Genomic DNA, 18,813 nt, shown 5'->3' on the forward strand with positions numbered 1-18,813 from the left:
CCCTACATTTTTAAATTCGATACAGTTTAAACAGAAATATTTATTTTTATATCGAGCAACAGTGTATATTTTACTAACAAACAATTTGTATCCGTAACATAATAACAAAAACTTCATTTTTCCAAGGGTATTATCTATTCTAAATTGACTACTACACATTTTTGGTATGTTCATTAAATTATCTCCAATAAAAAGCTTTTTATTATAAGTTTCAGCAGATATGCTATTAAAACGTTCAATATTTTTTTTAACTATTCATTTTTCTATGCTGTAACATATGTTAAGTTTTAACCAGTTTGATAATGAAATAATTTAAATTGCGTAAATGCGTTACAAGCAGGAAGTATTTTTTCTGCATTAAAAATAAATCGCATCGGTTAGTATAAAAAAGACGATGTGGTATGCTTAACAATAATAAGTGATATACATTGATGTATAAAACACAATTTTATTAAATGACACATTAGATAATTGCCAATATAAAAAAAGAAGATGTGGTATGATTGCCAATGAGACATCTCTCCACAAGAGACCAAAAAGGACACAGAAATGAACAATTATAGATCACCATACCGCATAGTCAGCAATAAAAGGCCCCGAAATGACAATCTGAAGGCCTTATTTAAGTATGCGAGCAATCTTTTTATTATTTGTTTTGATATATCTATTTTGATATACAATATAATGGTAAACAAATGTTTAATCAATGTTAAGCAATACATGTATTTTCAAAAAAATATTTATTTACGTACCTAAGTCAACTTATGACATGCTTCGACTGTTGTTTTTTTATTAGTGTTTCCTATGATTTTTTGCATTACTTATAACAAAATCCTTATAAATTAATTTCCTAACCGTCGTTGTGTGCCCCTTGTACAGAATAACTTCCGAAACAACACTTCGTCAATTACCTGTAACGCGACATAATGCAGGTAAAATTAAGGTTAGCATTTAAGCTAGATCATTATCTCCCTTCATTGTACGTAGTAGTAGAATGAAGAATCTAAGTTACGAATTATATGCGTGGGTAACAATCATTTTTCCAATTGTTATAAATCGGTGACAAGTAGAATTTGGTAATGGTTTTGAATGTAAAAGATGACGATATTTATGATCCTCGCTTTACAAACTTTATGATTCTAAATTTTATACTTCCTACTGGTATTTAAAAACATTTTTGTTTAAAAATTAAATGCAAAAGTTGTATACTGATGTTCAATTGTCAATATTCGATTAAGAAAAGTAAAATCCGGGTAACAAACTTGACCTGAGGAAAACTCATGCGAGGAACACAACGGAATAATAAAGACACTGAACTACAACAAAAACAAACTCAAACATACATAGAAACGTTATGAAGATAACAATTGCGATATTCCTGACTCGGTAAAGGACATTTGAAAACAAAACGGTGGGTTAAGACTGATATTATGGTTAGCCGAACCTCTCGCTCATATTGCAATGTTAAGCGTACCGCTAAAATTACAACACAAGGTGACAGGAATACAGTACAAGAAAACGGAGAAACATTAACACAGAAACATACACAAATGAATGATAAAATAGTGAATTATAACATGTAAACCGCAGAAAAAAAACCCAAACACCCCTCATATATTAACGAAAGCAAAGGACACCACGAGCGAAATATAAACGAATTGGTCATCGTCTCGAAAAGTTGCGCATGTTATGTGACGTATCTTTTATCATAGAAAATATTTTAACAAATAAAGTAGATTTTTTTATTTATAGACACGAACATATATATCATAATGATATTAAGTTGTTAATGGTGTTATTTTATGTATTATCTAACCAGGACCAGAATATCAAAATGGAACCGGTCTGGAATGGTGCTCCCACTTGCACTAATAAAAGTTTTTTTTTGGTAAATTATTCTGTGGGTCAATTCTTCACAGTTTTTTTAAAAACATTAAAATCATGCTCTGATCTAGAAGGTGCAAAGTCCCACACCTGTTCTCGTTCTGTTGAGTGAGAGCTAAATATTAAAATTTCAACTAACCGCAATATGATATATGCCATACGTGTTGCGATGTTACGCTTTTTTTTTTAGGTTAGGATGTTACCGCAATTTAAAACGTTCAAACCCGCTGCATTTGTTTTTTATATATAGATTAAATTGTTGGTTTTCCTGCTTGAATAGGTATTTTGGAATCTCTTTATAGCTAACTATTCGATGTGAGCCAATGCTCCGTGTTGAAGGTCGTTATTTCACTTATAATGGTTTACTTTTACAAATTGGGCTTGAATGGAGATTTTACATTGGCACTCATACCACATCTTGCTATAATATTTATTAATATGTCCGGTTGTTTATAATTTCAAAGGTTGTCTAATTTATTGTTTATTGATAGCGTTTGAGTTATGGTTTAAGCAGATGCTATTTGACTTGGAGTCTATTATAGGAATCTTTGACAGTAAGCCAGTAAGTATATACATTTTCAAAAAATAAATATTCTGTTAAATAATTTTTTTAAATTGAAATTAATATTGTAAATTATGGTAAATCAAAACGTTAAACAAAATACTTGTTAGTTGAATTTGCAATTGAAGCTGAAAGAAATGTGTTCAAAATCAGAAGAAACCGGTTTAACATAAGCAAAATTAAAATAAAATACAATCCGATTTAAAATGTCTTGCAATAAATTGTCTTATCTTTTCTCAGGGACGTGAGGAGAAGCATATGTTGACCATAACTCAGAGATTGGAAAGAATTGTACTCATATGGAAGGTTGTCACTTTTGTCGCAGATTAGGACTTTTGTGTAGAGCTTATTGCAATCGCCTTATCTATCATTCCCTTTGTCTATTTGTCCGGCATATATTTTTGAATACTCTTTTTTAGAAAGTATCTATCAGAATAAATTTTTGGTAATCATCTTTACAGTAGAGTTGTAGTGTATAAACACTATCGGATCTATCATTAACCTTAAATATACTTTGAGCAGAATGTTTACTACTTTCACCAGACCAGAATCAGTAGTTCTTACAATTCGGACAGTAACTTTCTTGTTATACCTTTTAAATGCTTTTCATACTGTTAGTTTGTGTCTTTAAAATTAACATGCAAAAATAATGGCAGTGTTGTTTCTGTATGTTTTAACTTACAATTTGACAGAATAAATAAAATTACAAAAATCAATTTGATTATTTTGACATTTAGGCTTCAAAATAATATCTAAAAAATATGTGGATTTTGTATGATTTGTAAATTTTACTATAAAGTTTGTGGTATTTACAATGTCGTATTAATAAAAGCATTTATCTTTTTGTAGTTACTGATCGACCAGTTTTTCATAATTGAGACTATACCACCATTGAATTTCTTAGAATTCAGGTACATTATCGTATTTGTCACCTAGTCAAAAAGTTTTATACTAAAACCAATACTTTTCTATCGTTTTCAATTTTTTTCCCGTTTTTTGCACGTCATCGTCAGTTTTCGACGTATTAATTTGAATGTTTGATAAGTAACTACTGCCACTCTTTGAATTATTTTTAGATTGATGCATATTTCAATTACTAGTATATAACTGATTATTTCTGCGACTAAAATGCGTTTTGTTATAAAATATATTAATTTGACTCTAGCGGTAATTCATGTTACAAATTTGACTAAAACTTTCATATTAGAAAGTATAACATATTTAAACAAATCTGAAATAATCAGTTATTTCTACTCGATACTATGCATCAGAACTTCTTGTATATTATAGTATAAATGCAATATAATCAACTTTCTAGATGACCACCAGACACTGCCAATGTCAAAGAACCCGATATAATCATAAACATAAATATAAATAGGGATCTCATCAAATTGGATTTTTCTATGTATGTTTGATGTCATGTTATCGGTTAATAAAAAAGTTAATTATCGTGTTTACATGTACAAAAATATTATTTTTAGTTTCACTTTCAATATTGACATTATTTTTCCTGTAATTCACCAGCATTTTTTTTTGCTACTTTTGACAAAAAACTAACCAAATTGGTTGCTAAAAACGAATTATTGTTTCATCATTTCACTTAGATTAATGATTGAGACACACAAAATTTTATGTTCATTACTCGTAGCTAGTGTTCCTTAAGGAAAAGAGGATAAAAAGTAATATAACTTTGTCTTAGAATCTATGTTTAGATAACACTGTATGCAACTCTCAGCCGGTGGTGATTGATGAAGAGAGAACGAGGTTACGCGTAAAGTTTCAAGAAATAAATTTAAGGAGCAACAATCTTATTTGAAAACCATGATAAGAAACGCAGGCTCCAGATTATTGTAACAACTGTGAAATTTAAACTCATATGTTTGATTGCTGCTATGTAGAAATGTAAAAAAAAGCTATTATTTGAAAGATAAAAAAATCACCCCTTTTGTCGTAGAGTCTTGTTCACACCCTCACCTGCATTATCAATTTCTTGATACAACGTGATAAAAGACAATACATAAGACACACTGAACTGCTTTTATTTTATCCTTTATGTCAAGTCCGATGTTGTTACCATAATCAATGCAATATATTTTCATTCTTCATGAGAAATTCTGATATGAATGAATAAACAAGTATTCAAGAAGGGGACCTCAGTTAGTTCCCATATAAATGTCGATTATTTGATGAAAAAAACCCAAACACGTCCTTTAACATTTCTAAATATGTTGTTTATAAAAGAATCAAGTATCTTGATGATGTCACTTTAAGACAATTGTTCCTATGGGTAATTTTTTTACAGGTATGTTTTGTCCCTTCCTTAAATAAGCTATATGTTATAATTTATAATCAAATATAGGTTTAGAATGGGGTTTACAATACTAAAAGGTAAAACATTTTATTGTAATTTGTTTTAGTAGTGCTGCAAGAAGTAAAACACTTATACTGTATGTATACTTGCGTATAACTGGATTTTTTTTAGAAATACATCTGATTGAAACCTCCCCTAAAGTATGTTCTTTCACAGTAACCCTAAAGCCCGACTTTGATTACTGTAAGAGGCATAGTTTTAGTAATGTGTGTGTGTTTTTTTTTTATATCTGATTTATGCTATGAGAAAAATTCCAGCTAGAAGTCTGATTGTCATTTAAAAATTGCTTGATAATGGAGGGTGACCACATTTACCAAAAAATACCGATATTAGGCAGTCTGGTTAAGATTATTAACAGCAAACGGGTCTATCGACCATATAATCTTATTAATAATTAGTAACCTTTTTGCGCAAGCGCCATATAACTTTCTACCATATGTACGGCATATTGTTCAGATAAATTTATTATCGTCACTTCCACGAATAAGATTTCTCTTCATTTGAAAAATTAACACACATACAAAACATCACGTTTAATAATTTAATGCGTTCCAAGCACTTTTTTGGATTAACCTTCATCAGAAACACTCAAAGACAAACATTTGAAATCCGAGGATGTATAAGTACCGAAACCGTTGAAGAGCTATGTGTGAAAAAAAATATCTCAAATAAAAAGCCAAATTTATCTAAAGTAAACTTTGCCTAAGGGAGTTGAAATCTTAGTTTCTTAATAATTTCAAACTTTATAAACAGACAATTTTACAAAGGTTTATTAAATCATGTCAGTACCGAAGAACTGACTACTGAAAATTCAAGAATAATGAAAAATAAAGACAACAGTAGTATACCGCTGTTCGAAAGTCACAAATCGAAAGAGAGAAACCAAATCCGGGTTACAAAGTAAAACAGCGGGATACACATCACCTATAAGAGGAGAACAACGAAACAACAGAAACACTAAAGTGCATCAAAAAAACTTATGAGTTGAGGGCCAACACGGTACACTTTTTGACTAGAAAGTAAACTATCTTTTCTTAGCGTGCAAGATCTTAAAAGTTATAAAAAAGCAACATAAAGAGGAATTTAAGATTTGAGGACCAACATTATACATTTATCTATAAAAAAGTAAAAAAATCTGTAGAATATGTATAAGTTCTTAAAAATAAAAAATAAAAATAAGAAATGAGAAAGACATCTTTTCAATATGTGTAAGTTTTTTAAAGTAAAAAAGAAAGAGATCGAATTACTCATCAACTTAGTAATATATTTAATCTAATTAACAAATTGTATAATGTTAATTCTTTATCCATTGTTATTTTTAGACATCACCTTGGATCAGCATCTGGGTTTCAGAGTTTGCAATTTAGGCTGCTTGAAAATAAATTTGGAATTCGAGATGTATGTGTACTTTAGGATATGAGTTGATTTGTTAATTGACTATAATAAACCCGATTTAATTCTAAATTTGGAGTTGCAAACATATAAATCTGACATCGACACATTATTTTTTATTTATGTTGATAGTTAAACAGCTACAATTTTTTTTCTTTCTGTTACGCAACCTGGTTTAATTAGCTCAGATTAAGCTTTTTCCTGCACTTGGCGTTCATCGTCATCCTTTAACCTTAATAACGTTTTCCCTTTTTCTAAGGAAGTGAATTAACCAAATCACATTTATTCTTTGAGTACCATGATCCCGAATGGCCAGCAACACGGCTTTCAAGGCTTCTAATAAAACATAGTTATAAAATATAAGTATTTCCTATATATTACCATTATTGAAAGAGAAATTCTGACCGTACAGTGCTGTCCGAATATCAGAATTTACCAACTGACTTTGAAACAAACCTACTGGACAAATCCTAATAGGAGCAATTGTCCTTGTGTAATATCTTACCAATTAGAAGTAAATTTTAATTCAAATGACCAGCAGTTTTTAATTCATACGAAAAGCATAGTCACACTGTGTCAAGTAATAATTTAAAATTTCATGTTGTATTTATAAGGAAGACAGAAAAAAATATGCCAATAAAACCTATATTGACATGCTAGATGCAGAGAGTTCAAAAGATAAACTGAGAGAATCAGCTAAAGACAAAACGTTGTTAAGCGTTGTTCAGGTAGAGTAATATTACTTTGTACAATATATGGAATAAATAATATCTTTTAAACTGTAGGTGATGTAAATTAATAGCAAAATAATCTTTTAATGTATTTCGTTAAAATAGCTAGATTTTTAATGTTTATGTCTTTCGTGTGAAAAGTTCCGCTTCATAAATTGAGATATATACGCACCATAAGATTTTGACAAGGGGACGTCACCATATTAATATGGAAATTAACAATAGGAAATGAAAAATCATATCTTTTATCATAAATTTAGGTATTAAGCTTCCGGTTAATGACATAGATATACTCTATAGAATCTTAATATAAGGTATTGGCCTATATTGAAATCTATAATAAACAGATACTAATAATGCAATTGGATTGGAGCCATCAAAGTGTTTTCTTATTGGATCCTTTGTCCTTATATGAAATTTTCTAATACTGCTTGTTTCTACATGTAACATGAAAACAATAATAGATTAAATCAGTACACAACGAAATTGATCAGCAATACAATATATTGACAGTAAAATTGAGAATGGAAATGGGGAATGTGTCAAAGAGACAACAACCCGACCATAGAAAAAAACAACAGCAGTAGGTCACCCACAGGTCTTCAATGTTGCGAGAATTTCCCGCACCCGCAGGCGTCCTTCAGCTGGCCCCTAAAACATATATACAAGATCAGTGATCATAACAGTGTCAACAAGACGCAACCAATATAGTACATACAGTTTTTGTTTTACAAAAACATTGGCCGAAGTTGCCCCAAGTTAGCAGTCAAATCAATCTTTTTCATTTATCAAAATAAGTGAATGTTTAAAAAACCTGCTTTTATTCAGTGTTGAAGGCTTTTAAGAGTTGCATATTGTCACTTTTTTTTCATGTTGATACAATAAACTCATCATAGATATCAGGATTAAATTTTGTATTCAAGCGCGTTTCGTCTACACAAGACTCACCAGTGACGCTCGAATCCAAAACAAGTGTTATTTTTTTTTTTTTTATATAAAATACACATGTTAAGGCAAATTCGTTTAAAATTACAAAGAAATCAAAATATAACAATATAACAATAATGATGAAGCATTTTATTAATAAAAGTAAACCCAGTATTTCAGAATTTTTACTGCGCACTTGTAGAATTAACCGGTTTCATTTTATGTCAATACTGTACTGATAACCCCATTCACATTCACTTTGTCACAATTTGATTAAATAAAATTGTTTACTTAGACCAATCTGCGTTGCAAATTTCAATAATTAACCTGATAAATTCACGGTAAATGACAGGTACGCCTTTGAATTTTGTACGCCAGAATCTAGTTTGTTCCTGGATTACTGTTTTGAGATTACAATTGTAATTTGACAAATAAAAAAAAAAAGATCTTCGAGGGATTTTATAAAAGAAAATACACCATATATATTACAAAAATCGAAACCACGTGAAATAGATTATTATTTAACTTTCAATGTTTGCGTCAACAATGTTTATAACATAAAGTTAAAAAAAATACGGTGAACGACTTTTATCAAGTGCAATAGTATAGAACACCATAAATGTCTTAAATTGTTAATATTTTTAAAATGTGTTATGTCGCTTTGTCTTTATGACCTGTCATTTCTTCTGTCTGTTATGTGCTTGTCCTTTCGTTTTTGATGCGTTTTGTTATTTGATTTTGCCATGTGATTATGGATTTACCGAAGTGATTTTCCTCTAAGTTCAGCATTTTTGTGATTTTTACTTTTTGTGTAAAATTGAGAATGGAAATGGGGAATGTGTCAAAGAGACAACAACCCGACCATAGAAAAAAACAACAACAGCAGAAGGTCACCAACAGGTCTTCAATGCAGCGAGAAATTCCCGCACCCGGAGGCGTCCTTCAGCTAGCCCCTAAACAAATATATACTAGTTCAGTGACAACGAACGCCATACTAATTTCCAAATTGTACACAAGAAACTAAAATTAAAATGATACAAGACTAACAAAGGCCAGAGGCTCCTGACTTGGGACAGGCGCAAAAATGCAGCGGGGTTAAAAATGTTTGTGAGATCTCAACCCTCCCCCTATACCTCTAGCCAATGTAGAAATGTAAACGCATAACAATACGCATATTAAAATTCATTTCAAGAGAAGTCCGAGTCTGATGTCTTATGTGTACGTTCCTTTATATCCTGACACTTCATCTCAATGTTATGTCAAATGTACGGTTTTGTTTGGTCAAACATTTATATCATAAACCAATTCTAACGGTTGTAAATTTAAAAAGAATCAAAGATAAAATTGGGTTTTCAAATATCTTCCTCCTCGGTTAATGTTGTCTGAACAGGTTGATATTTAACGTATTGACCTCGTCATAATCGATATTGATCAATATAATTAGCCGACTTCCAAAACCATATGTTGTACTGTTATACCACTGTCCCAGGTTAGGGGGAGGGTTGGGATCGCGCTAACATGTTTAACCCCGCCACATTATTATGTATGTGCCTGTCCCAAAATAAGGCCGTTAATTTTCTCGTTTGAATTTTTTTAACATTGTCTTATCGGGGCCTTTTATAGCTGACTATATGCGGTATGGGCTTTGCTCATTGTTGAAGGTCGTACAGTGACCTATAATTGTTAATGTTTGTGTCATTTTGGTCTTTTGTGGATAGTTGTCTCATAGGCAATCATACCACATCTTCTTTTTTATATGTAATAAGAGTGAATGCTAGCTATGGCGACCTATATAATGACCCTGTTGGTGAGGTGAAAGAGAGCAATAATTCATTTTTCGTTTAAATTCTCCATAAAGAAATGTGGTTTCATGTTGTTTTCACATTTATACTGTCAATAATTATATCATTGAAACGTTTTGTTTAAATCTGTATTAAAAAAGCGTTTACCAGAACGTAAAAGGTGTTTGCACATAACGTAATAGACGTTTTCATTAAGTAACGTAATTAGTGTTTGCACATAACGTAACAGGTGTTTGTACAAAATGTAAATAGGCATTTGCACATAACGTAAAAGGTGTTGACACATAATGGAAGAAATTTTTGAACACAATGTAATAGGCATTTGCACATAACGTAGTAGGTTTTTGCATATAATGGAAAAGCTGTTTGCAATAATGTAAAAGGTGTTTGCACATTATGTAATACTAGTAGGTATTTGCACATAAAGTAAAGACTGCTAACAGAGAGTCTCAATTGTTTTGCAAAACGCATCTCAGCTATACCATGATGTATTATAATTTTCACAGAAGATACATATGTATAAACACATCATAAAGCCATTTGATTATACTATAATGATGTTTAAACGGAACAAAAATGTATCAAAACAAAACGTTAAGAACATTTAAGATAACAATTACATTTGAGACAGGACGCAATTATTAACTGACTAACTTAAAGGAGGAATAGGCACAACGTAGTAAGTAGGTGGTATTCACAGAACACACAGTAGATACAACATAATGTAATATATATTGCATATTTGAGCTGCAGTGTCAGGAAATAAAGGAACTTTCAAATAAAATAAATTGGAAAGGACAGGACGTAAAGACAAAGCGACACAACACATAAAATATATACACTAGAAGAAAGCTATATATACAATAGCATTTTAATGAGTTTGACATGTGCACAAATCGTATTTCCTGAATTGGTATTAACCGGATTTATCTTACATTTAAATTAATGCAGCTTATTCTGTAGTTTTCAACATGAAAATAACTCTCTGTTCATTTGGCTTATATGTTGTTTTTTTTGTTTTTTTTTTAACCAATGGAACGAATTCTACAGATGCATTCGGATAAAGCGTTCATTTAAACAAGTCTGATCACGATCTGAGCGTCACTGATGAGTCTTATGTAGACGAAACGCGCGTCTGGCGTATAAAATTATGATCCTGGTACTTTTGATAACTATTTACACCACTGGGTCGATGCCACTGCTGGTGGACGTTTCGTCCCCGAGGGTATCACCAGCCCAGTAGTCAGCACTTCGGTGTTGACATGAATATCAATTATATGGTCATTTTTATAAATTTTCTGTTTACAAAACTTTGAATTTTTCGAAAAACTAAGGATTTTCTTACCACAGAAGTAGATTACCTTAGCCGTATTTGGCACACCTTTTTGGAATTTTGGATCCTCAATGCTCTTCAACTTTGTATTTATTTGGCTTTTTAACTATTTCGATCTGAGCGTCACTGATGAGTCTTATGTAGACGAAACGCGCGTCTGGCGTATAAAATTATGATCCTGGTACTTTTGATAACTATTTACACCACTGGGTCGATGCCACTGCTGGTGGACGTCTCGTCCCCGAGGGTATCACCAGCCCAGTAGTCAGCACTTCGGTGTTGACATGAATATCAATTATATGGTCATTTTTATAAATTTTCTGTTTACAAAACTTTGAATTTTTCGAAAAACTAAGGATTTTCTTACCCCAGGAGTAGATTACCTTAGCCGTATTTGGCACACCTTTTTGGAATTTTGGATCCTCAATGCTCTTCAACTTTGTATTTATTTGGCTTTTTAACTATTTCGATCTGAGCGTCACTGATGAGTCTTATGTAGACGAAACGCGCGTCTGGCGTATAAAATTATGATCCTGGTACTTTTGATAACTATTTACACCACTGGGTCGATGCCACTGCTGGTGGACGTTTCGTCCCCGAGGGTATCACCAGCCCAGTAGTCAGCACTTCGGTGTTGACATGAATATCAATTATATGGTCATTTTTATAAATTTTCTGTTTACAAAACTTTGAATTTTTCGAAAAACTAAGGATTTTCTTACCCCAGGAGTAGATTACCTTAGCCGTATTTGGCACACCTTTTTGGAATTTTGGATCCTCAATGCTCTTCAACTTTGTATTTATTTGGCTTTTTAACTATTTCGATCTGAGCGTCACTGATGAGTCTTATGTAGACGAAACGCGCGTCTGGCGTATAAAATTATGATCCTGGTACTTTTGATAACTACATATAGCCCACATAAGTGATTATGTTTTTTCTTGTACATCCGTGACTTAAAAATGTTTCGGATTTGGACGATTAAAGTAAACATAGAAAAGGGATTATTAAAGTGTTATTTTAATTTTATAACATACTCTCTTTTAATTTTGTGTTGATAAATAATAATAACAAATATAGGAGAAAGTATGGTACTTACTACTGACGCATTCAGACATTGTATCCTCTTTCTAAATTATTAACATATATTTTATCAGCAATCAAAGACGGTCTTCAAAGTTATTGTGAAACTGTCTATTCTAGAGGTGGCGTGCATCAGATGTGGATACTTAAAAATTCCAAAGATCTTTTAGAGTACATACAATTTAACTCCCGTTCATCTTCTTAACTTTACACAAGTATTTCACATTCCAAACTAAAAGACAAATTGAAAGAGTTGGTGTGGCTTTGTTTCATAAAAAAGAATGGCCAACGTAGATACAAGTATCATGTCTTAGGGAGGGATAAATCCTACTTTGTAAAGGATCACTCTGATTCAAACAAAAAAATTCTCTGAAACTGACATTATCGAGGTGCTTGATTTCTTGATTGACAACATATTTGGTACGTTCGGAGAACATGTTTTTCAACAGACTGTGGGCATTCCAATGGGAAAAAATTGTGTCCCTCTTCTTGCCGACTTGTTTATTTATTATTATGAGTCTGACTTCATACAGGAATTTCTTAGGAAGAAAGATAAGAAATTAGCGATAACCTTTAACTCTACTTTCCGCTAAATAGATAATGTTCTTTCACGAAATAATTTGAAATTTGGTGACTATGTGGAACGCATCTATCCCATCGAACTAGAGATTAATGATAATATAGGTACAGTTAAGTTGGCCTTATATCTTGACTTACATCTATAAATTGCCAATAAGGATCGGTTGAAAACAAAACTTTGCGACAAAAGAGATGATTTCAGCTTTCCAATTGTGAACTTTCTATATTTCTAAGTAGTAACATTTCAGCAGCACCTGCATACAGGGTATATTTCAACCAGTTGATACGATATTCCCATGCTTGCATTTCCTATCATGATTTTCTTGATACAGGGTAGCTGCTTATAAGGAAGCTATTTAAGCAAGAGATTTAAATGTTGAAGTTGAAATCATCCCTTCGTAAATTCGACGGACGCCATCACGAGTTGATTGACCGTTATGGAATAACGACATGAATATCAATTATATGGTCATTTTCATAAATTTTCTGTTTACAAAACTTAGAATTTTTCGAAAAACTAAGGATTTTCTTACCCCAGGAGTAGATTACCTTAGCCATATTTGGCACAACTTTTGGGAATTTTGAATCCTCAATGCTCTTCAACTTTGTATTTATTTGGATTTTTAACTATTTTGATCTGAGCGTCACTGATGAGTCTTATGTAGACGAAACGCGCGTCTGGCGTATAAAATTATAATCCTGGTACTTTTGATAACTATTCACAAATGATATCGGATATGTTCTTTACGTCGTAACTACAATCCCCTTCCCTTTCATGAATGTGACCTACCGAATAAGACTATTTACCGGATTTGTTATAACATAATCAACACGACGGATGCCACATGTGAAGCAGGATCTGCTTACCCTTCCGGATCACCTGTGACCACCTATAGTTTTTGGTGGGGTTCGTGTTGTTTATTCTTTAGTTTTCTATGTTGTGTCATTTTTACTATTGTTTTCTGTTTTTGTTTTCATTTTTAGCCATGGCGTTGTCATTTTTTTTTTTCGAGTTTTGAGTTTGACTGTCCCTGTGGTATCGATCGTTCCTCTTTTAGGCTTGTACGTTTCCTGATGGAGATACATCCAGAAACAGCATTTCCATCTAAATTTCAAATATGCACCAGATTACCGTGCATTTTTTCATTATCTAAATAGACGAGAAATATTGTATGTACTGTTTATAGAATAAAATGAGCGTTTTTTGACAAGAACAGAAGCTTTTAGCTTCGGATTTATTGTACGCTAAAACTGTGGTTTTGGCTTTTTTTCGTGACAAGTTTCTGTATATAGAAGTTATGCTCCTTGTTTAATACTGTTTAAAAAGGATTTTTTTAAATCAAAATGGGCGTATCAGATTGTTATGGATGCATGTGTCTTGTGATGTGATGTGTTTACCTTTTTATTCGGTTTAGACATCTTTGATATTGAATATAGCTATTTGTTTTATGTCCTCTGAATTTACAATATGATTAAAATTCTTGTAATTAATTGAAATGTTCTACTGCTGGGTAGAACATTTATTTTTTCTTCAAATTACGAGCTATATCAATTTGTTTATTAATAAAATCCAAACAAAGAGTTTAAAAGGTAATTTAAAAAGTAATTGCATCGGGATATGACATGGATAATTTATTCATAAATGCAGGCTCATAATGTGTTTTTGTCCAGAGTTAGCCATGAAAAAAAGTAATAAAATTTGAAATAAACAAATAAAATGCATACCAAATCCAATAAGAACTTGTTTTGCCAATAGTGTGTAGCTTTTGCACTATAAACTATTATTTGACCAAAATTCCTTAAAACAATGCAAAGTTATAATTTTAGAGATGGAATGATTTATGTACTTTATTTGGCATTTTTTTAACTTTTTTTTTATTCGAGCGTCACTGATGCGTCTTTTTTTAGACGAAACGCGCGCATGGCGTATTTACAAAATTAAGTCCTGGTATCTATGATGAGTGTATTTATTAGCAGGTTAACTACTTTGAGCTCACCGTAAGAATTACGATAAGTGTTTTGAATGGTATGATTAAGTAAATTATGAATGCAAGCAAGAATGTTTTACCTCCCTTCATTTTCAATTTTTACAAAAAAAATTGTTTGTTGGTGACATTAGTGGAAAAAATTTAATGTTTGTATCAACATAATAATACTGTTATACGCAGATATTATGGTTTTCTTACCAGTTCCTCTGAAAATTACAATGTCCCGCATTTCAAACAAACATATATTAAAAGAAGTTTTGTTTTGAATGAGGGGATCTTTCAACAGGAAAGGTGGATATAGATTAAGTAAAAATAAATACTGTAGAGCTACACAAATCATGATTTCAATATATATAATTACAAAATATTTATATTGTCATTAAGTTCATATTTATTTTAGATATGGCTTGAAGGTATGGACGATATTGATTCTGAATTCTGGCAGCGCTATACAAAGGCAGTTGAATATAGTGGAAACCAGGTTGGTACAACTAAATCAGATCGAAATTAACCTTTGTGAAACTTTTGTTGATTATATTCAGTAATAAGTAAAATAAAATAAATATTTTCAACCATACATAACCTTATCAACATTTAGTTTGAATGTCTGTTTTATAGATATAGGAAGATTTGGTGTGAGTGCCAATGAGACAACACTCAATCCAAATAACAATTTAAAAAGTAAACCATAATAGGTTAAAGTACGGCCTTCAACACGGAGCCTTGGCTCACACCGAACAACAAGATATAAAGGGTGATCTTTCGCTTCACCTTCAGCAGTATATAACTACTATTATTTATAATCTAATGCATCGGTTTTTTTTTTATTGTTGCAGGCTTCATTTGAAGGTGTTGTTGACAAAGACAAGTACGAAAGTAAGATATAAAGATTTATCATTTTAACTTTCGGCCTTTTTATTATAATCTTTCGCAGTTGATCTAAAGGGTTTTCGAAATGACCTAATTGTAAATTAGTTTTTGTGTATCTTTGATCTGTAACTTAGAAATAGTTTAAGATTCGAGAATCTGTGTCACGTGTTGTTAATTACATGTGTGAATTATGTCAACATGTATGATTGGTAGGTTTAGAAGCCGGTGAAGTTATAAATCTTCATAACCTATTAATTTTTAGGAAAAACTTTTCATTATATATCTTTGCGGGGTGACCATTGTCTTTGTCAGAAAAAGATATGGTTTATGGTCGACTTGCTGAGAAAGCTTGATACAAATGATTCTGACAACAATGTTAGACATGTCTAGATAACTTGTACATTAACGACATAAAACGTTTTAGTGTGATAGGTGTACTCGGAATTAAAATATAACGAAATTTCAGGATTGAGTGAATTTCTAAAATATGCAATATGGATATCTTGTTTTATATGCATTTGATAAAGGTATATCGATAAAAAAACACCATCTATTAGACAAATGCCAGTGATATTTTTAAGTGTATGCTATCCATTCGATTCACGTTTTGTAAATTCATTCACAAAAATAATTTATATGCCATCGGTTATTACATTTAAATAAATATCATTTCTGTGACTGTTTACCGATTTGTGAATTTCAGTGTTGATTTTCATTTCTCTATAGTTGAATCAATCAGACACTTTATTTTGTTCACAGGTGATCGTGTGAACGGAATAAGACGATTGAGTCATAAAGCCTTTAAGGGTGCACTACAGATTTCTCTGCTGAGAGACGAACCTGGTTATTGTCTGCCGTATAAAGTCCTCACCCTTCTTACTGATGTAGATGGTTTGATCATGAAGTGGAGATGTGAGTTTGACTTCTTTTAAAAATACAGTAAAACATTATTCAAATTGATTAATATAAATACAAACTGTGCTCAAAATCGAGCGGGAGTTAATCAAGGCAATGGCATTGTAGAGGAAAAGACCGAAAACAAGATTCCAAGTTACTTGTAAAAACAAAAGGACGCTATAAAGTTAATAAATAATCTATAAAAATCATAGTTATAAACGGACAAGACCAAAACCAAAGAGAAAACCCACGATTCACAAGCACAATGTATTAAGAACAGGTGCGTTTATATGGTGCACACAATCAGCCATGCATGCATTATCGCTTATACAATTCCAATCATACATATTCACTAATCAGTGTATAGCACGCAAAATTTGAAAAAAATAGTAATAATTTCAGATCTTTTATAGAGGTTTTGTATGGCATTACCAGATTTGAAAAAAGGCGACCATAGAATTTCTTAAAATACAGTTATAGTTGTTCTTCCTTATGATCCCTTGTTTATGCGGTCGTCACAAAGGGGAATTGATATATGAAAAAACCATGTCAGTCTTTCTATCCATATGTCTTTAGTTCATTTGACACCATACAATTGCTAGACCTTTTTGTATTGCTTGTTGATTTGGGGCTGATCTATGAGTTCAAAGATTTTAAAAACATCAGATAGGAATCAACTACATTCTTTTTCATCAGAATACTGTTAGTGTAACTAGATATGACAATATTGGCTGTGCAGGCCAACTTTTCCATTCTCTGCCGTCGTGTAAAAAACAAAATTTTGTTGGTTTTAAGTTCTACTTGATACTACAGATTTTTCGATGCTAGTAAGTTGTTACAATCATTTGGGGCAATATTGACTAGCAATAGGAATCCAAATGAAAATCCGATACATGATGAATCATCAATTCAATGGAATATTTTTTTTACCGAAAATTATTTATATTTCCAATAAAATTTAAAATAAAAATTATTTCTCACCGCTTTTCACGTGTTTATTTAAGAATATAAATGCTTCTTTTAGTAACTTCATTGGTGTGTAAAAGCGTTGATCGAAGTACATTTTGTATGAAGCGCGGAAGCACGGTCAATGCTTTTACAACCCAATGAAGTTACAAAAAGAATATAACTGAGAATGGAATTGAGGAATGTGTCACAGAGACAACAACCCGACCAAATAAAAAAACAACAGTAGAAGGTCACCAACAGGTCTTCAATGTAGCGTAAAAAAGAAAGAATACAAAAAGAAGCATACAATACTTTTAATTACATTTTTAGCTAGGATCATGAAAACACGATTTTTATCATTTTTTTTATTTAATTTAACTGTGCACTTTATTGTGGGATCTCGTGTTATCATGAATGATACATTTTATTGTGTAATGAAGTTGAATAAAGAATAACGCGATATTGCAGTGTAGCCAATCAGAATAACGTATTTTAATGAAACATACATCTAATGTAATTATATTTGATTAAAACTTTCAAGAGGTAAGTCAACACTATTTGCAATGTTCTTTGATGAAGCAAATCCTTTAAAGAAACTAAAATAAAATCCATCAAATTAACAAATTCTTTAGAACATCCATCTCATTTGTTCAAAGTTATAAATTTTTGCAACACTTATTGTCAATATAAATAATATATTTTAAATATTTATACTTACATTCTTAATAATAGAAATGAATATCGTATAAATATAATAATATCGTAATAAATAAAATGAAAATTGATGCGATTGTCATACAGGTAGGAGGTTTCGCGTTATAAAACCAGGTTCAACCCACCATTTTTTTCATTTACAAATGACTGTACCAAGTTAAGAATGTGACAGTTGTTGTCAATTCGTTGGATATGTTTTTTAATTCCATTGCATGTTGATTTTGAAAGCGAAATCAATTTTTGATTGGTTGAAACGTTCACACGTGACATCGAACAAAACTTCATATTCACCTCTGAGTATCATACTCCCCTCTGATATGTCAGAACTAAATCATGCGACGTTACGCGTGGTTTATGAAAATATTGAACTTCTAATTTTTTTCTAAATAGGTTAAGCAAATATCATTATATCGTGTTCAGATTTATTTCAGACGTTAAAACAAAAAGACTAATTAAATAATTAATTTGTATCTGTACTGTTTATCAATATGTATGTCGTGTTACGTATTAAAAATAAGCGGAGAAGAAAAATGCTGGTATTCAAACTGGCTAATATTTTAAGTTCAAATAGTATACAAAGCTTAGGCAATGCAATACCACATTCATTTCCCTTGGCCTCGGGAGATATGAAGATTTGTTCACCCTCGGAAAATCATATTTCACGAGGGCAGAGCCCTCGTGACAATATGAATATTCTTGGCTGAACAAATCTTCATATCTCCCTCAGGCAC

At 31.5% G+C, this 18,813-nt stretch overlaps 2 protein-coding genes across 2 annotated transcripts in view; one reads left to right on the forward strand and one right to left on the reverse strand.

Moving 5' to 3' along the window:
• Positions 1–825, reverse strand: part of LOC134723907 (tryptophan--tRNA ligase, cytoplasmic-like) — a 25,664-nt gene extending 24,839 nt beyond the window's left edge. The window contains exon 1 of the mRNA XM_063587419.1: positions 753–825. The gene's annotated coding sequence lies outside the window, so the exon portion shown is untranslated. The remainder of the gene's footprint in view (positions 1–752) is intronic.
• The window catches only part of LOC134715604 (tryptophan 2,3-dioxygenase-like), a 22,974-nt gene extending 6,519 nt beyond the window's left edge, over positions 1–16,455 (forward strand). The window contains exons 4-11 of the mRNA XM_063577931.1: positions 2,376–2,446; positions 2,687–2,752; positions 3,296–3,357; positions 6,143–6,218; positions 6,827–6,940; positions 15,054–15,134; positions 15,490–15,529; positions 16,283–16,455. Of these exons, the coding sequence (XP_063434001.1) occupies positions 2,376–2,446; positions 2,687–2,752; positions 3,296–3,357; positions 6,143–6,218; positions 6,827–6,940; positions 15,054–15,134; positions 15,490–15,529; positions 16,283–16,455 (683 nt within the window). The remainder of the gene's footprint in view (positions 1–2,375; positions 2,447–2,686; positions 2,753–3,295; positions 3,358–6,142; positions 6,219–6,826; positions 6,941–15,053; positions 15,135–15,489; positions 15,530–16,282) is intronic.
• The last annotated feature ends 2,358 nt before the right edge of the window (positions 16,456–18,813 follow it).

The sequence above is a fragment of the Mytilus trossulus genome, chromosome 1, assembly GCF_036588685.1.
Source record: "Mytilus trossulus isolate FHL-02 chromosome 1, PNRI_Mtr1.1.1.hap1, whole genome shotgun sequence".
NCBI classification, from domain to species: Eukaryota; Metazoa; Mollusca; class Bivalvia; order Mytilida; family Mytilidae; genus Mytilus; species Mytilus trossulus.